At 45.9% G+C, this 22,411-nt stretch overlaps 1 protein-coding gene across 1 annotated transcript in view; it reads left to right on the top strand.

Moving 5' to 3' along the window:
• The window catches only part of PIK3AP1 (phosphoinositide-3-kinase adaptor protein 1), a gene marked incomplete at both ends in the record, with an annotated part of 109,989 nt that overhangs the window by 75,095 nt on the left and 12,483 nt on the right, over positions 1 to 22,411 (top strand). Inside the window, 6 exons of the mRNA XM_079701957.1 lie at positions 799 to 894; positions 5,929 to 6,132; positions 9,979 to 10,044; positions 11,886 to 12,091; positions 14,904 to 14,976; positions 21,493 to 21,648. Of these exons, the coding sequence (XP_079558083.1) occupies positions 799 to 894; positions 5,929 to 6,132; positions 9,979 to 10,044; positions 11,886 to 12,091; positions 14,904 to 14,976; positions 21,493 to 21,648 (801 nt within the window). The remainder of the gene's footprint in view (positions 1 to 798; positions 895 to 5,928; positions 6,133 to 9,978; positions 10,045 to 11,885; positions 12,092 to 14,903; positions 14,977 to 21,492; positions 21,649 to 22,411) is intronic.

The following is a 22,411-nucleotide window of genomic DNA, read 5'->3' as shown; positions in this document are numbered from 1 at the left end:
TATGCCTTACTGAACGCAACCTCTTGATATTATCAAAGTTCTACTTTTAACACAAGGCTGAAATTTTGCTCCCAAAATGCATACTTCAGAGTCATAAAGTAACATAAAGTAATGTTGGTTACTAAGGTTTTTAGTAGAATCTGCTGTGACAATTGAATAGTTTTCACACACAGTTTTGGTCCCCATGGGTTTATGCTTAATAGTGAAAAACCAAAGGTCTATGTGCTGCTTCTCATAAATGACCAATTACATGAATGACCTAAAAATAGAGTTCTGGTTGTTATTTTTTTGAGATGGTACTATGTTGATAGAGTGGCTCCCATACATTCTTTTTAACTGTTGAAAATGGTTCATTGTTTAAATAAATTAAAATTTATCTATTCTTTGTTGTTTCTGCCTCCAATTATTTGTTGTTGTCCTTTTATTTTTTATTTTTTTTGCTGTTATAAAGACTACAGTTATATATTTAAAAATTAGGCAAATTCTTTCAAACACAAATGAGCATATCTATACCTTTTGAGTCCTGTGGTCTAGGAAAGGGCCTGAAGGTTGTAAATGTTGCTCTCCTTTATACCCCATATTTACTGAGTGTCCTTATTGAGTAGGTAGATAATTGGATGTATGGATGCATGCATGGACCTATGGATGTATGGGTGATTAGACAGATGGATGGGTAGATGGATGGTTTAATGAATTCTTGAATCTCTTGATTTGTCAAACCTTGTATATCCACTTATAAAATGTCCTTGTCTATGTGGAAGAACAACATATAAAGTCTTAGTCTCCTTTTCCTTCTAGATGTTGAAATGCTTCAGGCCAGTACATCTAATCCAATCCCCGGAGATGGTTTCTCTCGGACCACTAAGGATTCTATGATCCGCAAGTTTTTAGAAGGTAAGTTGCAGCAGTGAGCAGGGAAACAAAAAGAGGGAAAGAGAAATAAATGTTAGATATTGCCTGGCTCCCTATGAGGGTTGCTCCACTCAAGGAATGGGCTGCCATGTACAAGCCACATGGTGTGCTTGAAGGCACTCTATTCCCACGAGCTCCCCCATCAGCCTATTACAAGTAAGCCAGAAGTTCCCACCACTGGAGCCACTGCTTTGGGTAAACAAGTTGCCTTTAGCAAAATCTCTTTTTAAATACACTTGTTTATTTTAATTTGACCAAAATTTAATGAGTACCTACTATGAGCAAAGCACTATTTTATTTGTTGGGCTAGGGGACACAAAGGAAAATAAGATATAATCAATACCCTCAAGAGACTTTACTTTCTGGTGAAGGAGGAGAACATAGGGGAACATACACAGGTATTATTAAGTCAAGGCTGTATTGAAGAGTGATTATATGTATGTTGTCCAGTTTTCCCACTATTTATGAAGAGATTGTCTTTGCCCCCCATGTATTCTTGGCTCCTTTGTCATAAATTAATTGATCATATAAGCATGAGTGTATTTCAGGGCTTTCTATTTGTTTTCATTGATCTACAGAAGTCCATTTTTATGCCAGTACTATACTGTTTTGATTACTATAGCTTTATAGTATAGTTTGAAATCAGAAAGTATGATACTTTCAGCTTTGTTCTTCTTTCTCAAGATTGCTTTGGCTATTTGGGGTCTTTTGTGTTTCCCTACACATTTTAGAATTATTTGTCCTAGTTCTGTGAAAAATGCCATTGGTATTTGATAGAGATTGCATTGAATCCATAATTTGCCTTGGGCAGTATGGTCATTTTAACAATATTAATTCTTCCAATCCACGAATGTGGTATATCTTTCCAGTTATTTGTGTTGTCTTCAGTTTCTTTCATAAATGTCTTATAATGTTCAGAGTACAGGTCTTTTACCTCTTTGGTTAGATTTATTCCTAGGTATCTTATTCTTCTTGATGCAATTGTAATTGGGATTTTTTTCTTAATTTCTGTTTCTTATAGTTTATTATTAGTGAACACAACAGATTTCTGTATATTAATTTTGTATTCTGCAACTTAACTGAATTCATTTACTAGTTCTAATAGTTGTTTGTGGTTTTTTTTGGCTGTGTTGGGTCTTCGTTGCTGTGCACGGGCTTTCTCTAGTAGTGGCGAGTGGGGGCTACTCTTCGTTGCAGTGCATGGGCTTCTCGTTGTGGTGGCTTCTCTCGTTGTGGAACACGGGCTCTAGGCACGTGGGCTTCAGTAGTTGCAGCACGCGGGCTCAGTAGTTGTGGCTCACGGGCTCTAGAGCACAGGCTCTGTAGTTGTGGTGCATGGGCTTAGTTGCTCTGTGGCATGTGGGATCTTCCCCGACAAGGGATCGAACCCGTGTCCCCTGCATTGGCAGGCGGATTCTCAACCACTGCGCCACCAGGGAAGCACCACTTGTTCTAGTAGTTTTTTGATGGCATCTTTAGGATTTCCTATATACGGTATCATGTTATCTGCAAACAGTGACCTTTTTTCTCTTTCCTTTCTGATTTGGATTCCTTTTATTTCTTTTTTAAAAAAATTTATTTTTTTAAATTTTATTTATTTTTGGCTGTGTTGGGTTTTCATTGCCATGTGCGGGCTTTCTCTAGTTGTGGCAAGTGGGGGCTACTCTTCATTGCGGCGAACAGGCTTCTCATTGTGGTGGTTTGTCTTGCTGCGGAACACGGGCTGTAGGCACAGGGGCTTCAGTAGTTGTGGCACGTGGGCTCAGTAGTTGTGGCTCATGGGCTCTAGAGTGCAAGCTCAGTAGTCATGGCGCATAAACTTAGTTGCTCCGTGGCACGTGGGATCTTCCCAGACCAAGAATTGAACCGTGTCCCCTGCATTGGCAGGCGGACTCTTAACCACTGCACCACCAGGGAAGTCCCTGTTATTTCTTTTTCTTGTATGATTACTATGGCTAGGACTTCCAATACTATGTTGTTCCTGATCTTAACAGAAATGTTTTCAGCTTTTCACCATTGAGTATGATGTACTGTGGGCTTGTTATATATGGCTTTTATTATGTTGAGGTGTGTTCCCTCTATACCCACTATGTTGAGAGTTTTTATCATAAATGGATGTTGAATCTTTGTCAAAAGCTTTCTCTGTATCCATTGAAATGAGCATATGATATTTATTCTTTAATTTGTTAATATGATGTATCACGTTAATTGATTTGCAGATATTGAGTCATTTTTGCATCCTTGGGATTAAATCCCACTTCACCATGGTGCATGATCCTTTTAATGCATTGTTGAATTCCCTTTGCTAATATTTTGTTGAGGACAGTTTTGCATCTATGTTCATCAAGGATATTGGCCTGTAATTTTCTTTTTTTTTGATGTCTTTGTCTGCTTTGGGTATCAGGGTGATGCTGGCATCATAGATGAATTCAGCCACTCTATGTCTTTTGATTGGAACATTTAGTCCATTTACAGTTAAAGCAATTTATTGGTAGGTATGTGCTTATTGCCATTTTGTTAATGTTTTCTGGTTGGTTTTTAATATCTCTTTTTGGTTCCTTTCTTCTTTTCCTATTTCCTTGTGATTTGATGACTATCTTTAGTGTTATGTTTGGATTCCTTTCTCTTTTTGTGTATGTATCTATAATAGATTTTTGGTTTGTGATTACCATGAGGTTTTTTGTGTTTTTTAATTTAATTAATTAATTTATTTATTTATTTATGGCTGAATTGGGTCTTCGTTGCTGCATACGGGCTTTCTTTAGTTGCGGCGAGTGGGGGCTACTCTTCATTGCAGTGCATGGTCTTCTCATTGCGGTGGCTTCTCTTGTTGCGGAGCACAGGCTCTAGGCGTGAGGGCTTCAGTAGTTGTGGCATGTGGGCTCAGTAGTTGTGGCTCGTGGGCTTAGTTGCTCTGTGGTATGTGGGATCTTCCCAGACCAGGGCTCGAACCGGTGTCCCCTACATTAGCAGCCGGATTCTTTTTTTTTTTTTAATTTATTTTATTTATTTATCTTTGGCTGTGTTGGGTCTTCATTGCTGTGCGTGGGCTTCCTCTAGTTGCGGCAAGCAGGAGCTACTCTTCATTGTGGTACACGGGCTTCTCATTGCGGTGGCCTCTCTTGTTGCAAAGCATGGGCTCTAGGTGTGCAGGCTTCAGTAGCTGTGACTCACAGTCTCAGTAGTTGTGGCACATGGGCTTAGTTGCTCCGCGGCATGTGGGATCCTCCTGGACCAGGGCTTGAACCCTTGTCCCTTGCACTGGCAGGCAGATTCTTAACCACTGCGCCACCAGGGAAGTCTCACAACCCTGAATTTTTACCTGCCTCCAATGTTTAATGTCTTTGACTTCATATTTCACATCTTTCTGTTTTGTGTATCCCTCAGCTACTTATTGTGAATATAGATGATTTTAATACTTTTGTCTTTTAACCTTCCTACTAGCTTTATAAGTGGTTGATCTGTATATTTACTGTATATTTGCCTTTATCAATGAGATTTTTCTTTTTTTAATTTTCATATTTCTAGTTGTGGTATTTTATTTTCTGCTTAGAGAAGTCCCTTTAACACTTTCTGTAAAGCCAGCTTAATGGTGCTGAATGTTTTTAGCTTTTGCTTGTCTGTAAAACTCTTTATCTCTCCTTCAAATATGAATGATATCCTTTCTGGGTAGAGTATTCTTGGTTGTAAGCTTATTTTTATCACGTTAAATATGATATCACTCCCTTCTGGCCTGCAAAATTTCTGCTAAAAAGCAGCTGGTGTTCTTATGGGAGTTCCCTTATATGTAACTAGTTGCCTTTCCCTTGCTGCTTTTAATATTCTCCCTTTATCTTTTCTTTTTTTTTTTTTTTTGCGGTATGCGGGCCTCTCACTGTTGTGGCCTCTCCCGTTGTGGAGCACAGGCTCCGGACGCGCAGGCTCAGTGGCCGTGGCTCATGGGCCCAGCTGCTCCGTGGCACGTAGGATCTTCTCAGACCGGGGCACGAACCCATGTCTTCTGCATCAGCAGACGTCCACTGCACCACCACTGCACCACCAGGGAAGCCCCTCACGTTATCTTTAATTTTTGCCATTTTAATTACAATGTGTCTTGGTGTGGACCTTTTTGGGTTGATCTTGTTTGGGACTCTCTGTGTTTCCTGGACCTGAATGTCTGTTTCCTTTCCCAGGTTAGGGAAGTTTTCATCTATTATTTCTTCATATACGTTCTCTGCCCCTTTTGCTCTCTTTTCTCCTTCAGAGATCCAATAATGGGAAAGTTAGCATGCTTGATGTTGTCTCAGAGATCTCCTAAACTATCCTTATTTTTTTAAATTCTTTTTTCTTCTTTTCTGTTCAGCTTGAGTGATTTCCACTATTCTGTCTTCCAGTTCAATGATCTATTCCTCTGTATTATCTCATCTACTATTAACTCCTCCTGGTGTATTTTTAAATTTCAGTTATTGTATCCTTCAGATCTGCTTGGTTCCTTAAATTTTTGAGCTCTTTCTTAAACTTCTCACTGTGTTCATCCATTCCTCTCCCAAGTTCATTGAACATCTTTATGATCATTATCTTCACTCTTTATCAAGTAGATTGCTTATCTCCACTATGCTTAGTTCTTCTGGGGTTTTTCTTGTTCCTTCACTTAGAATATATTTCTCTGTCCCTCATTTTGCCTAATTCTCTCTTTTAATTTTTGTGTATTAGGTAGCTTGGTGATGTTTGCCAATCTTAGAGTGGTGGCCTTATGTAGCAGATGTCTGTGGGGCCCAGTAGCACACTCCCCTCTGGTCACCAGAGCTATATGTTCTAGTGGTGCCCCACGGGTCTTTCTGTTGTGGCAGGGCCAACTACTGTGGGTGTGCAGGTAGGTGGGGCTGGCCCCCGGCCTGGTTGGCTGCCAGGCCCTACCTAATGTGGAGGTGGCCAGCTTGCTGATGTGCAGAGCTGGGTCCCAGGGCAGCTGGCTGCATGACTTGGGGGTCCCAGGGTTTGACAATTGCTTTCAGTCACCTTTCTCTCTGTTTCTAGGCAACAGCATGGGAATGTCCAGTTTGGAGAGGGAGGTACACCATCTCGGTCAGGAAGAAGATGTTTATCACACAGTGGATGATGATGAGGCCTCTTCCGTGAACTTGGCCAACAGGCCCCCTGTCCCAGTGCCCAGGCCAGAGGCCAGTGCTTCTGGCACTCACCAGCTGTCTGACAAGGAACCATACATTTCTAAAGGCAAGTGTGGCAGGGAATGATGCACAGTAGGGTCTTCAGAGCCTCTCAGCAGGAATTCCCTGGATCTTCTACTTCCTGAACCATTGCTCAAGACCATTCCCTTCTGAATGGTCTCCAACCAGCCCCAGGAGACAGAGTCAGAGCTTGGGGCAGATTCTGGAACTAGACTGGGGCAGTGGTCAGATTCAGTTCTGGCCTTCCTGGAGGAATTTATGCATAGTGTGAAGACAGAGATAAACAAGATGTCCCTGTACTCCAAATGGCAAGATCCCTGGTAAATTTTTATCTCCTGAAACTCTCATTATTATTAATTTTTAATAGTTAACATTTATTGAAATCTACCAAGAGTGCTCTATTTGGAATATGTCATAATAATCTATTAGGTAAGGGCCATTATCATCCCCATTTTACAGATGAGGAAAATGTAAGCCCTCATTTTTGAGGCTTACAGAGGTCACTTGATTATCAAGTAGCAGAGCCAGGATTTGAACTCAAAGAATCTGACTCCACAACCTTGGCTTTCAGCCACAATGCTATGCTGTCTACCTTCGTATTGATAAAAGTTGGTGATAATTGGGTTTTGACCCATAATGATCCCTGGGACATTAGTTAGATGCTGATAGCATTGTCAGTTTCACTATCTTTCAGGACTTGATTTTATTAATATGATTACAAGTACTGTAAGAGTATAGGAATTGCCGGATCTGTGCACTTGACCTCCATTCCATTTTTTAAAAATAAATTTATTTACTTATTTATTTATTTATATTTGGCTGCATTGGGTCTTTGTTGCTGTGCGCGGGCTTTCTCTAGTTGTGGCGAGTGGGGGCTACTCATTGCAGTACGTGGGCTTCTTATTGCGGTGACTTCTCTCATTGCGGAGCACGGGCTCTAGGCACGCGAGCTTCAGTAGATGTGGCATGCAGGCTCAGTAGTTGTGGCTCGTGGGCTCTAGAGTGCAGGCTCAATAGTTGTGGCGCATGGGCTTAGTTGCTCTGCGGCATGTGGGATCTTCCCGGACCAGGGCTCGAACCTGTGTCCCCTGCATTGGCAGGTGGATTCTTAACCACTGCGCCACCAGGGAAGTCCCTCCATTCCATTTTTAATAGTATAAGCAAGTTGTGGAAGGTATGGCAAAGATTATAAACTGGGGAAGATAGCCCTCAACCAGAGCCCCAGGTAGTTGGGCTGGGCTTGTCAAATAAGGTACAGCATGCCTCGTTAAGTATGAATTTAAGACAAACAGCAAATAATTTTTAGTGCAAGTGTGTCCCAAATATTGCACTCTTTTTTTCAGTTTTGGTTTTGGTTTGTTAAATCTGGCAACCTTAAATTGGGTAGAAATACAGTGGGGTGGATATTATATATTGCCTAGTGCCATCAGTGCTCATGGTTTGCCCTCCCTTGGATGGCATCTCCTTTGGCGTGTGTAGCAGACACTGTGAGTGTCCTGCTCAAATCTCCCCAGCTCTTTAAGTTTTTGTGCCCACTGGATGGACCCTGCCTGTTAGAACCTGTGTCTTTTAGCCTGATGGCTTTCTCGGGCAGGACAGGCTGGAAGAGTTGGGGGATTATCACCCCTGGATGCAGCCCTCAACCACTGACTGAGTAGAGTTGTTGGCTGAGTACCCTAGCTTACTTGCCCCTTTACTGGGAGAACTCTGGGGTGCATGCTCTACATTGCTTTCCAGAGCTCCCCAGCTTGCCCATCATGGTGACTTACTGGAAAACCCACCATTTATTGCTTTATCCACTTCCTCGTCTTACCTACCTTATATAGTCTACATGTACTTGGATCACTGTCCCCAGGTCTGCTGCTTCTTCTTTTTTTTTTTCAGAGACATATTTTCCAGAGTTCTTTTTTTTTAATTAATTAATTTACTTATTTATTTTTGGCTGCATTGGGTCTTCATTGCAGTGTGCGGGCTTCTCATTGCGGAGCATGAGCTCTAGGCGCACAGGCTTCAGTAATTGTGGCACACAGGCTCAGTAGCTGTGGCTTGCGGGTTCTAGTGCACAGGCTCAGTAGCTGTGGCGCACAGGCTTAGTTGCTCAGCGGCATGTGGGATCTTCCTGGATCAGGGATCAAACCCATGTCCCCTGCACTGGCAAGCGGATTCTTAACCACTGCACCACCAGGGAAGTCCCTCAGGTCTGCTTCTAAGGGAGCCCAAATGAAGAAGCTTGCAAATATATATATTGATAATGCCTAAATGGCAGGGGGTGGGGAGAGGGTGTTGATGGTCTGGCTCACTGTGGGAAGTTCAGTTGGGAGTGGCATAGGTGGTTCCTAAAGAGCCTTGATGGACCTGCTAGGAAACTGTGAGGAGGAAAGGAGAGGGTCAGGAGATGACAAAAAGGGCAATGGTTTGGAGTCCAGGACACCTGGGTTCAAGTCTCAGCTCTTACATTTTTCAGCTGTACAGTATGGAACATTGGGTAAGTCATTTCACCCTCTTTAGCCTTAGTTTCCTCATCTATAAAATGGGTATCATAATAATATATGTATACAATGATGCATAATAATACTCTGCCAGAGCCTTATTGTGAGGGTCAGATGAAGTAATACATGAGGAACTATTTTATAAACTGTAAAGCACTGAGTAGACATCCCTTGTGTTAACTAGTAAGCCAAGGTATTGCTGTCTTATTGGCATCAATCTCAAGGTTTAGGTGTGAATAATAAAAGTTAACATGGAGTGCTTACATGTGTCAGGCACTATACTCAGCACTTTCCATGTATTAACTCCTGTAATCCCCACAAAGAGGAGGGTACAATTATTATCCTCAATCTACATATCAGAAAACTGAGGCAAGAAGAGGTCAAGCCTCTTGTCTTAGGTTGTATGGCTCGTAAATGGCAGAGCCAGGATTTGAACCCAGGGAGTCGTGTGCAGAGCCCAGGGAGACTTAATCACTGTGAAGTCCTACCACTGAGTGAACGCTTGTCATTTCCCAGTTTTCCCTACAAGTCTTTTTTTTTTAAATAAATTTATTTATTTGTATATTTTTTATTTTTGCCTTCATTGGGTCCTCGCCGCTGCGCACGAGCCCCCTCTAGCTGTGGCGAGCAGGGGCCCCTCCTCGTCGTGGTGTGCGGGCCTCTCATTGTGGTGGGCTCTCCTGCCGCAGAGCACGAGCCCTAGGCACGCGCGGGCCTCAGCAGTTGTGGCATGTGGGCTCAGCAGTTGTGGCTTGCAGGCTCCAGAACGCATAGCCGTGGTGCACGGGCCCAGCTGCTCCGCTGCATGTGGGCTCCCCCCGAACCAGGGCTCAAACCCGTGTCCCCTGCATTGGCAGGCGGACTCCCAACCACTGAGCCACCAGGGAAGTCCCCCCTACAAGTCTTTATGTGTCTCTTGTGCATGGCTGACTTCATCTAACTCCCCTTGGAGGCTTGCACATATTTTACCTGTTCCACTGCTCTGAGTTCTGTCTTATGGCACTTGTTGACATGTGAAGTGGCACTTCCTTTTATTCTTAAACTTCAAGGTGTTCCACGGCTCGCTTCAGTATTCAAGGATCCGGAAAAGGGTAATATTGTTCACCTTATCCTTTTCTTTAATGATCTCGTAAATGCTGATCATGTCTTCTGACTGGCTCTGTCTTTCTGGTTTGAGACCTCGTTGGTTTGATCTGTCTTCATTTCATAATCCCTATATCTTCTGCTCATTGGTTGCCTCCTAAAGTTTTGGTTTATAGAACTGCATACAGTGGTCCAAGTTGTGATCCATTATTATTATTTTTTTGTACAAGGTTTTGGTAATTTTTTTGGTAAATGTATAAAATATTATAAAGCCTTTTAGAAAGAGATCTTAGTTGGCTTTACTTAGAATACTCTTTATCTCATAGTTTTTGCAGGAAAAAGTCAAGAGCGGCCTGAGAATTTCTACGTTACCTCAGAGAGCATCAGGAAAGGTAAGCAGATGTCCTCCGCTTCCTTTTGTATGACCTGAACTTCTGGGTGGTGGAAGTGTTCATGTTTCAGTGATTTCCAGGTGTAACAGCTCCTTATCCTTGAAAAACAGAGAGGTCCAAGAGATAATTGAAGTGGAGCTGTACTGATGGTAAAGGGAGAGGAGAAGAGATTGGGGTGCCTTAGAACACTGTACAAATTGATCATACCAACAACATTAATACCCTAGAAAGTGTCTGTAACAGCACACTAAAGTGCAATTTAAACATTGAGACGGATACCAACAGGATGAAAGTGGGCAGCCCAGCACCCAATCTTTACCTGGTGATGCAGCCCTACCGTGCTATTTACCTACCCTATCTGTGTTAGCTAAACTATACTTTAATTCAACTTTTATTTGAGGCATTTTGCTTGCCACTGGGTGACATTTTTCTTTTTTTTCCAAAGACCTTTTAAGGAAGCTTGAAGAGATAAGTATTCTTTTGTTCTTGATGAATTTCCTTGTGCTAAACAGAGGCATTCAGTATTATCCCATTGATGATTCTTCTGAAAAGGAACTATGACACCATCTAAGCGTTTGAAAGCTTCCCTAAGGGCTTTGGTGGTAGGAGATTGGAACTGATTGGCTTTTGCATTTTTTTTTTTTTGTCCCCACACTCCATCTCCCAACACAATTAAAGACAGCCTGGAAGAGGGCAAACCTGGGAGAAAGTTATGTGTGTGTGTGTGTAGACAGATGAGTAAATGGTTGGTAAGAATGATACATTAGCTTCTTTGAAGCTTTTTCAATACCCACTGGTGAAGTCATCTCTTTTTCCTTCATACCGTCTCCCTGAACTCACATGGGGTCCTGCTGGAGAAATTTAGAATCAAAGATAGCCCTACAGGAAATGAGCAGTGAAATGTCAAGTCGTTTTCATATGCTCCAGTGGCCCCATCACCTCTTCAAGTAGCTCTTTCTTCCCACAGAACTTAGAGGAGTCACAGAGCCTGGAGAGAGAGGAGTTGGCTTCATACTTCCCTAGAGTATCCAAAGCAGAGAACTATAAATTTTTAATACGGAGGAGAGGTTGGCACACGAACAACCCAAGGAGAGTCAGCTGGGACCCAGAACCTAATTTTTACCTGGTGATATGGGACTGGGTCATGATTCTATTAGCACTCCAGTCTCCTCAGGCAGTTCATACCCGTAGGTCCACAATCACTGTGCCCCATGCTGCTTGGAGGCAGGGCGGTTGGGGAGGGCTGGAAGTGGTGCTGGGAGAAGCAGCCTGGTTGGACTTTCCTGTATATTCTCTTCTGGAGTGGATTTTAGTCTAAATTAGTGGTTCTCAATTGGGGGTGATTTCTCCTCCATTCCCCACCCCCCAACCGGCCAGAGGACATTTGGCAATGTCTGGGACATTTTTTATTGTCACAACTGAGGAAGGGGATGCTATTGCCATTGAGTAGGCAGAAGCCAGGGATGAGGCTAAACATCCTACAGTGTACAAGACAGCTGCACAACACCAACAAAGAATTATGTAGTTTAAAATGTCGATAGTGCCAAGGTTGAGAAATGCTGGTCTAAAGGCTTCTCAGTAATTCAAGTTGACTCACTCCATGGATGCCTTACTTCCTAAAATGGTGTGGCCTTGTCTACTTTAGTGTAACAGGATTTGAAATTATTAGCTGCTTCCCTCTCTCTGATTCCATGTCATATCTCCCTTTTCTTGGTTCCACATGTAACTGTTCTTTTGAGACACATCCTCTTGAGCCCACAACCAGCCTCATTAACCCCACTCATCCGGTCAGCTCTCCCCAGCGGCGCCGCTGTCAAGCTGAGTTTCTCCATCTTTTCCAGAGCCACCTGTCAGACCCTGGAGGGACGGGCCTCAGTCAAGCATGTATGACCCATTTGCTGGGATGAAAACTCCAGGTCAGCGGCAGCTTATTACCCTCCAGGAGCAGGTGAAGCTGGGCATCGTCAACGTGGATGAAGCCGTGCTCCACTTCAAAGAGTGGCAGCTCAACCAGAAGAAGCGGTCTGAGTCCTTTCGTTTCCAGCAGGTAACTGGCTCCAGATGGACTTCATTTTATGTCTGTTTCTCTGCTAGACAGTGGAGGACGGCTGGGTCCGTGGCTGTCTTGTGTATTCCTGTAACTGCACACCTGTGACTGGGCCTGAGAACATTTGTTTGGGTGTCACAGTGAGTCAGTGCATATGTGTATTTGTCACCTGTTGTCTGTAACCACATGGCTCCCTGGCTGAGAGCTGGATGGCTTTTCTTGTTGTCGTGAGGCTAGAGATCAGGAACCAAGACTCAACTGCAGCTCCCAGTTCTGTGCCTGCCTCTTCCCTCTGTGTGTGGCCCTATACTTTTGCTTTCCACCTTTTTTCTCAGAGGCCTTCTCTCTACCCCTACTGCCAACACCCCCACAGAACTATCATACTTTAGAACTCAAAGAGAACTGGGACAACTCCCAAGAATTATGATTAGGTGAACAAAACAAGTCTCAGACATAAAACCACTCAAGTTAAAACACATTCACATGCATACACATCCCCCCACACACACACAGATGTACACACACACACAGACATACACACACAAACTGTAGGCATGTATGCAAATGCAAAGACAAAAATCTGGGAACAGCTAGCCCACACCCATCCGAATGGCTACCACTCAGGAGGAGACTGGGATTGGAGGGCTGGGCTGTCAGGAGACTCTTGCTATTAGCGTGAGGATATGTAACTCCACACAGTGAGAAGTGGGGACGTGAGTCCTAAAGCTGCATTTGTCCATCTCTGACAACAACCTGAGGCACTGTGCTAAGCGTTGCGTGGATCTAATCCCTTCTACCCCTCACAGCCTGTGTTGAAATCAGTGTCATTGCTCCCATTTTACAGAAAAGTGAGGCTCAGAGAGGTGAGGAGGCAGAGTCAGGATTCCGACGAGCCCTTTCTCACTCCAGAGCCTGTGCTCCCTGCACCACACCTTCTGCCTTCTGAGCGCTCCCTTAAACAGGGTCACCTGCTCTCCCAGCCTGCCCCCCTTCCCTTTGGGGGTTCTGGATGCAGGAACCCAGGGCCCTCGTCACCCAGGAGACCCAGGGAGGCTGCAGGGCTGCGGGGAACAGGCTGGTCCTGGCCAAACACCGCTTTTCTTTCTTGTCAAGTTGGTGCCGTGTGGCACGGTAGTGAGGAGAAGCCAGGGCTCCAAAGCCAGGCAGCCTGAGTTCAGCCTTATTCTGCCTCTTCGGGCTGAATGACCTTGGCCTCTCTGTACCTGCACTCTCCCATCTCTGAAATGTGAAGGGAGAGGACTAGACGATGTAAACCTTGTAAAGCCCTCAGCATGCCTCACACATAGTAAATGCTGAGAGTACTCCATGCTCTGACAGCCTCCTGGTGCTTCCAGAGCACCCTCCATCCAAGGACTGGGGGGTGTGAAGACTATTCCTGGGGCTGCCCCACCGTGCTTTTCCTCCACGTCTCTGTCTCCTTCACTTCCCCTCCCGTGAGCAGGTACCGCCCAGGTTCCCTTCAGCTCCTTCTCTGTGCAGGTGACTCTTGAGTCTGTGTCTCTGTAACACCTTTCCAGCCACCAGCTGAGTGTGTCCCCTGAAGCACCCTAGACCTGCAGCACATCCCACAGCAAGCCGTCGCTCGAGGCTGCTGCCCTTTCCCGACGCCCTGTGTCTGTTCACTGCACTGTTATCTTCCAGACGCTGAGGTTCAGGCATCAGCCCCTCTTGGGCTCTTCTCCCACACTCCCCCGCATCCAGCCGGCTGTGTGTCTCGCTTGGTCTTGCTCCATCACGTTCTCCCTCTTGCCTCTGCTCCTTTCTTTGCATTCCGTCTGCCACATCCCCGTGCTGGCCTGTATCGCCTACCTCTGCCCTATCACATTGTCTGCTGGTGGGTCTCCTTGCCTCCAACTCCTTCCCCCTCCTCTCTGCCAGACCTTAAAGCTATGGCCAGCCCACAACCTCCCATGTTTCCCTGCTGCTTCCTGGACCAATCTCAGTCTCTCAGCTGCAGTCACACCCCAACCAGCCTTTCAGTCCTGCCTCCGTGGCTCCCTCCCTGGAACCTTCTGCTCTAACCAGATGGTCTGGATGTGGGTCCCTGGGGCATTTCCCTAGAATGCTCAGACACTTAACTTCAAGCTGATTGTTATTTATTGACTAAAATAGCAACAAATCTTGACCCTCACATGTCTGTTCAACATTTATTGAATGACTGCGATAGACCAGACTGCAGGATTACAGAAAGGTCCGAGACCTGGTCTCTTGCCCTTTGAGAGCTCACAGTACCTCTGAAGAGACCACGTGCGCACATGCGTGCACACACTCACACACACACACAGGGTAAGGCAGTGTAGCCCAGTGGCAGATGGCGTGGGCAGCAGTAAGGACTGGAGCAATATGGGAGGGGGCACTTAGAAGGTGGGCCTTGACCCAGACTTGGAACGAAGTCATGGAATCCATGTCCCTCAGGGTCAGGGGAATGTGTGAGAACACAGTCTCAGAGGTAGGAATGTAGGTGGAGAGCTTGTAAGCAAGTAGGAGACAGGCTTTTCTAAGGGGCGTGCAAAGTGGGTGGTGGGTTATAGGGCTGGGAAGGAGCTGAGAACCAGAGAGGAGGGGAAATACTTTGCTGTGGACAAGATGTCTTCACTTCAGGCACAGCTTCTGAGAGGGCTTGGATTTCTCTGGGAGCCAATTGCAAGTGCACTCCAGCTTCATCTGCACGTTGGAAATGTTATTGCAATGTGATATATCTTGCAAATGTCATAAAATCAGGAAGAAACTCTAATGCCCAGAGGGTATAATTCTGGTGTATATTTTTAAAATAAACTAAATTTTTTTCCAGGAAAATCTTAAACGGCTAAGAGATAGCATCACCCGAAGACAGAGAGAGAAGCAAAAATCAGGAAAGCAGACAGGTATATGGCTTCCTGGGGGTGCTGCATGCTGGGGGGCTTTGCTGTGGTCTGTTGTCCTTGACTCTCCTTTCTGCTGGGGCCTGAGTGGGCAGAATGCTTGCCCAGCACCTGTCACCTGTCTATAGATCTGGGTCCCCCACTAGGCTGTGAGGTCTTTTGGGGCAACGGCTTTGTCTTGTTAATTCTATAAATCTAGTACCTGGCACATAAGGCATGTCAGCAATGAATGAAAGGAAGGCTTGAACTCTGCATCCCTCCTCCCATGAAAGGATGATAATGCTTTCTCCCCAGGCACCTGACTCTCCCCTTGGCATTTAGGAAGATACTTTTTTTTGAGCAGAGAAAAGAGAAAATCCCATTCACATAGTGTCTGTTTCTGATTCAAGCAGGGCACTGTGTCATCAGTGTCCACACCAAACGCTGCTTTGGAAGCCCCGGTCTCAGGTGCAACAGGCCTCCTGCCATGTGTGGTGGGGGCCCAATAGCAGGGCCATGGATTCCAGTTGTGCTCACCAAGGACCAGGCCCCTCTGTTCCCCTTGACCCTCCCTCCCCCAGGTGCTACCCATGTGGCACCACCACCCCTGAGCAAGGAATGGGCATTTGCCCGCACTGCATATCCTCACTGAGAACCTCTGGCATGATGGGTCTCTGTTATTTACACTGGCCAGCCTTATACCAAGAAGAGCTGGCAAGAAGAGACTTTCAGAGGCATTCAGATCTTGAATGGCACTCCATCGCATAAAGAACTACGCTGGTGCATTAACTTCTGTAGTTTGTCTCCAGCTGCCATCAACAGCCCGACTTCCCATGAACCTGGTCAGTCTGGTAATACCCTGGTCTTCAAACAGGACCTCTTCCTGCCACAGGCCCCTTGCTCATGCCTCTCCCTCCTCACCTGTATGAAACTACCGGTGCTGAGAGACCCAGCCCTGACAGCCCCTTCTCAGTGAAGCCTTTTCCTGGGTCACTCCTGGCCATTGTACTCCTTCTTCATTTGAGCATCTATAGAACTTAGTATCCCTTCCATCCACCTGGCATTTCTTCTCTGTTGCCTCTGGTTGTTATTACTTCATTCCTTCAAACCATCAGCAATTCCCAGAAGTTCTGCCTCCAAAGTACATGTTATCATTTCTGACGACCTTCCATGCCACAGCTGCATCCAAGCCACCATCATCTCTTCCTGGATTAATGCAGAAGCCTCTTCAATTGTCTCCCTGTGTCCATTCTTATTCCTCTACAGTTAATCCTACAAACTGTAGCCAACAACCTTTCAAAAATAAAAATCCGATGATGTCACTCTCTTGCTCAAAACCCTTGGGGGCTCTTGTCCCAAGAGTAAAATCACACTCTTCATTGTGACCTACAAGGCCCTGCATGATGTGATGCCTGAGCTCATCCTCCACTTTCTCCCACACCCTGTGTTCCAGTTGCAGTGGACTGCTTTTTGTTGCTCTGTTATGCCAAGGGCATTCTGCCCAGGGCCTTTGCACTTGCTGTCCCCCCCCCCCACTTCTTTTCCCACATCCTTACCCACTGGCTCTTTTTCATCCCTCAGAGTTAGGCCATTCTCTCCAGAGTAGCCCTCCACGACTCACCTCCTGTGCCATCGCTCACCCTCTTCTCACAAATCACAGACTGGAATTATGTTTCTGTTCTCATGGTTATTTTCCACACCCCTTCTCCCCCGAACCCTGCCACCACCACCTGCATAAGCTCTGTGAGGACAAGAACTTGTCTGTTTTGTGCTCTGCTGAATCCCCAGCATGTAGCACAGTACGTTGGTGGAACTCAAGAAATCTCTGTTGGAGTGGTTGGTTTGAGTGAAACGTTTGGTGACACCATTCATTCATTCCACAGATACTTACTGAGCACCAGGCACCCAGCCAAATACAGAGACCTGTAAGATGCAATCTTCACCATCTGGTAGCTCATGAGTTAGTCTTTTATTTGTGTAGGTCTGGTTTTCCCAGCTACAGCCTGTCCCACAATGCCTAGCACAGTGTTTTGCAAGCAATATAGCCTAGTGAATATTATTGATTTTGACTTTTTGGAAGAAGAGGGATATAGAGGATACAACCGTGGCAGAAGGTCAGAGGGGTCATCCTCAGACTCCTGCCTGGGTGACTAAGTTTTAAATGTATGCTGCCACTAGCCTCCCTCATACTTGTCTGCCTCCTATTTGAGAGGAGGAAAAAGGAGAGAAGGGAGAAAATCTGTTTCAAGAGCTGCAGTCATCCTAGGGTCAGACAATAGGGTTCTCGGTGGTAGAGGGCTGAGGTGCTTTTTAAAACTAGAGCACATGAACCCAGAGGTCAATAGAAGCCTTAATTGAATGAAACATTTCAAGCTTTTAAATATAGGTAGTATCAAGAAAATTGCGATTTGGTGGGGCATGTGGTGTTTGAAGGCCGGTGAGTCGTAGCGTTGGAGTCATGTGTGCTCAGCAGCCTGGGCTCCAGAACTGAGCTACTGGTGTCATCACACATGTACCACCCACCCAGGCTCCACCTGGGCCCACTGGAGAGATGGAAGCAAGACAGACATGCATGCCGAGGAGTAGAGGGTTGCAGGCATGGGCCCTGGGGCCAGCAGGGTTGAGGTCAAGTTCCTGCTCACTGTTCACCCCTAACTAGCTGGGAACCATGGGCAAGATACTTCACCTGCCTGAGCCTCAGTCCTCATCTGCAAAATGGCACAAATAAAAGTGCCCATCCAGGAGAGTCGCTCTGAAGATTCAGTGAGTTAGGGCATAACTGGGGTCAGGCACAGTGCCCGGCACATGGAGGCACTCTAAAAACCACCCGCACATCAGCTGGCATCCTCTTAGCCAGGGCTTCCCAGGGAGAGTGTGCTGAGCTGGGGCTCACCATCGGGGGGCCAGGCCTGGAATCGTGGCTTTTGACACATTTTACAAAGTTCACTCAAGGCTAATCAGGCTCCGAATAAGTGATACCCACCAGTGGCTCTAGTCTAGATTAGAATGGTCAATGTCTAAATTTTTCCAAAGGAACATGGTTTAGATGCCCTACCTTCCCTGCTACCCTACTCTTCAAGAAGCAGACCCCTGACCAGGTGGTGGTGAAGGGTTACGTTTTTTTTTCTTTTTACATTGAGGGTTTTAATTAATGTCATAACTATTAAAAGATTAAACTATGTATAATTTGACACTGAGCGAGAACGGCTGGGGACCACAAGTAGCCCACATGGGGAGAATGTTCTATCCATCAGCACCAAGAGTCTCCCTATATTTTTGTTTTTTATTTTGGTAAAATATACATAAGATAAAATTTCCTATTTGCATGTAAATGTAAAATTTGGTGGCATTGAGTACACTCAAAATAACGTACAGCCATGAACACTATCCATTTCTAGAACTTTTTCTTCCCTGACAAGGATTTGAGCTGATATGGGAGGTGATCCTAGAGAACACAGGAGCGGGTGGGAGGTGAGAGAGGAAGGAAAGGCGCCCAGCAGCGTGCAGTTAGCACCATGGAGACTGCAGTTTCATCTCCCCAGAGACTCTGGGAGTCAATGGAGAACACTGGAAGAGTTATCCCTCCCGTGGGGCATTTAGACACCAGCTCCCGTGTCTTTGGGTGAGGCCTGCTGGGAGATGGGCGCTTGTAATCTGGCTCCCAGAGAAAGCTCACGCAGTTGGAAGTTGGTCCCTGTACTGCCTGGTGAGGCCCAAGGTCATCAGAGCATCTGCCAAAGAGAAGGCGTCATTTATGGTTGAGTAAATATGATATACTAGATCTTTGCATAAAACTCGATTGTGTACTTAGTACATTCTAACTTGAAATTGCCTATTCTGGGGATTTTCACACTCAGGTGCTCCAGTGCTGCTGCATCCATGCTTGTAGGGGTAGCAGGTAGGAACTGGGGGGCAGTTGGGGATGGGGTAGGGGAGTAGATTAGGATTGGAACAGGGTTTGGGGCCACTTACTCTGCTTCAACCATTGCAGCTCCTTTTTAAAAAATCCATTTTCTATACTGAGCTTCTGTTTTCACTAGAGGAAAGAATCCTGCTTCACAAAAAACAAAAGAACATTTGAAAACCATCGACACAGGATAACATTGACCTATAGGAAAATTAGGGCCAATGAATGGCATTTCTGCTTGAAGGACCTTTTCCAGGAATGGAGGCCACTCCACTCAAGGACTGACTCTATTCATTTGGAAACCTCATTTGCCTTAGAAAAGAAAAACAATGGTGATTTTTCTTTAATTTGGGTTAAAAGACCAAGGACGATTAAAAAGTAACAGATTGTTCATAATAACCTGCCAGTCTTTCTTCAGCCCTGGGGAGTTGTTTTCCTCTCGCTGAGAAGTGCAGAGCGCTGATGGTGTAGGAAATCAGAGGAGGTCTGGCTGACTCCCGACTTGCTGAACGGCCTGGCCCCGTGGAGGAGAATATCAGTATTCGTGTTCTGGTCGTGTCTGTGGCCAGTGCACAGCGGGACCTGGAGAAGCAGGCTGGGTCCCAGGAGGCCTGGGTTCTGATCCCTGCTTTGTCACTGAATCACTTCATGATCCAGGCCTTTTCCTCTAACCACTCTGTGCCTCAGTTTCCTCATCTGTGGTTACACCCAGCTTATCTGCTTCACAGAGTAGCAAAGTTCAAAGGAGGAATAGTAACACGTGTGAATGCACTTTGGCAAAAGTACTACGCAGTATAGTGATGATAATTATTTTTCCTGGCAGTGTCCCTTTATTCAAAGAATATCAGCATTTTGTAGACACTTAGACCGGCTCTACTTGATTTTTTGAACTGTTGACTCCCAACATTTTTCCTGTGTATTTTATTTTCCTTCCTCCTCGAACTGTTCAGAGTTGAAAATTGCTTCATTGAAGTGAATTAAGCAGACAGGAACCTCCCTTTAAGAGACTGTTGTGAAACAGCTCGGTCAAAGCTGGGGGGGAAAAAAGTGTCACCTGTTTGGGCTCTGAGCCACCATGGGCTCACACCCACGTGTGAGTACACTGGCTAGTCTCCACCCAAGTGCTTCCAAGCTTGGGTGGGTGCCTCCACTGCTCAGTTGTAAGCAAGAGAGCCCAAGGACATGAAAAAGATCTGTGTTCCACCGAGACCTGGAAAGCTGGGTTACTACTAGGACCAGACACTACGCTTGGAACCAGAGTCTCTAGGATGAGGAAAGCTTGAGCTCACGCAAACCAGCAGTCCACTGTTTTAATATTCTCCATGCAGCATGTTGAGCACACTTGGTCCACCCTGTCCTCGCACCTGCGCTTGTTTACCCGTTTAACTCGTTTACCCTTCTTGGCAGACCTCTGGCTTTGGCAAGCGGAGCCACCCCTGCTGCTGCCCTCCCTGAACTTCCTGCCACACCCATCCCCTAGCAGAGGAGAGGCCAGGAGGAAGTGGTTCCTCAAGAATGAGACCACATGTCCCCAAAAGTGCCCCCGCGCTTACACCTCTTCGCAGGGGCCCCGCCCCAGGTCTTGGGAAGGTCCAGGGCCTCAAGGGGAGCCCTGTGACAGGAGATCACCTGGCTCTCACACTTCCCTGGAGAGGAAGCTGGTTTGGGCCCGCACAGATGTTTTGTTCCACTTGTCAGCTGGAGTTGTTCCCTGCTCATAGCACCCAGGGGTGGAAATCTAGGGAGGAAGAAAGACCAACCACTGGGCAGGGCTAAGCCAGTAAAGAGGTTAGGTTAACGCTTTGCAGGGCAAAGGGATAATCTATCCTTCTGAATCTGGGGGGTCTCAAACCACTGATGAGCTTTGCAAGTCACCAAATCTTTCATGGGCCTGATGGACCCCCTTTCGTGAACTCTCTGGATCATTGCTGTCATTGTGGACCACCCACCCTTCATCCATCACTTATTAAGGGATTGAGAGGCAGTCTGAGTAGTGATTAAGGGCCTGGACTTTGGAGCCTGGGTTCAAATCCCAGCTGTCCCCCTTACCGACTGTGTGACAGGGACATGGGACACGCTACTTCACTTTTCTGTACCTTAGTTTCTATTGAGAATGTTGACAATAGTATTTATTTCATGGGTGTCGGGAGGATTCAAGGAGCTAAAAATACGGAAGCTCTTAGAACTCTGCGTGATGCACAGGATAACCTATTATTACAATCAATGGCATTCACAACCCTTCCTCAGAAAGGGAAGTAATTCAGAGGGGTCGACTGACTTAACTCAAGCTCCACAGCTGGTGAGTGGCAGAGCCGGGGCCCCGGATCGTTCCCTAATCACATGTTCTTTCTTCTACCTGATGCAAAAGCATTTCTCTGCCCTTTCTAACATTCCTGCACCCCAACTTTCTGTCAACAGTTGCCACACAGTAGTCTGTGGAGTTTCAGTGCTGAATTGGACAGGACCCCCCACCCTCTTCCCCCTCCCTTTCTCCTCCTCCTTCCCCCTCTCCTCCCCTCCAGGCACCCTCCAGATTCAGGTGGAGGAGGTGGGTGGAGAGAGAGAGCAGCCCAGCAGTTTTGTAAGTGGCATCCTGGTGCCTTAAAGCTTATCCCTTTTCCCTCTAATTCCAGACTTGGAGATCACAGTCCCAATTCGGCACTCACAGCACCTGCCAGGGAAAGTGGAGTTTGGAGTCTATGAGAGTGGCCCCAGGAAAAGCGTCTTTCCCGCAAGGACAGAGCTAAGACGAGGAGACTGGAAAACAGACAGTACCTCCAGCACAGCAAGTAAGCAGGTGGCCCGCAGGTGCCTTTGGGCCTTGGAAATGTGCTCTGTTATGAGCCCAGAAGATCTTACTTGGAGCCTGATCTGGGCTTGGGAGGTGTAAGAAATGGGGGACGTTTAGCCTGTGAGGTTTGCCTTTTTCAGGGCGCCAAAGATCCTTTATACAAATATCCCATGAAGCCAGCTTGCATGATAATTATTACTCTATTGCTTTTATAAATGAAAAATCCTAATCATAATACTTGTTAATATTTATTGAGCATTTACTATATGCTAAGCCTCTTCCACAGATTCTCTGATTTAATTCTCATAATCACTCTACAGGATAGGTATTATCGCCTCTATTTACCGAGGAGGAAACTGGAAACTTAGTGCCTTCCTCTAGGTTAAATAGCTAACAAGTGGTAGCGCTGGGATTTGAACTCAGGTGGACTGAATCCAGGGCCAAGACTCTTGCCTACTGTTCTTTTTGCTTCATCTGTGGGAAGGGGAAGGAAAGGGCACAAAGTCAGAAACATTAGAAAACAGTGAACTCGGATTTGAGAATTCCAACTTTATAGGCAAGTTGAGGATCTAATTTGGAAATGTCTTCCTTTTGGCTTGACAGCTTGAATAGGAGTCTGATTGCAACAAGGCAACACACGCTGATGTGCAGGCAGGAGCTGGTGCTTTGTTTCCAGATCCAGGGCGGTATTAGCTGACTTCAGACACACTAGCTTCACAAGCCAAATAGATCGAGTTTCCCTGCTTTCAAACATTTCAGTG

This window comes from Hyperoodon ampullatus (genome assembly GCF_949752795.1).
Source record: "Hyperoodon ampullatus genome assembly, chromosome: 1".
NCBI lineage: Eukaryota > Metazoa > Chordata > Mammalia > Artiodactyla > Ziphiidae > Hyperoodon > Hyperoodon ampullatus.
The sequence above is the reverse complement of the archived record's forward strand: the minus strand, read 5'-3'. Positions and strand labels throughout refer to the sequence as shown.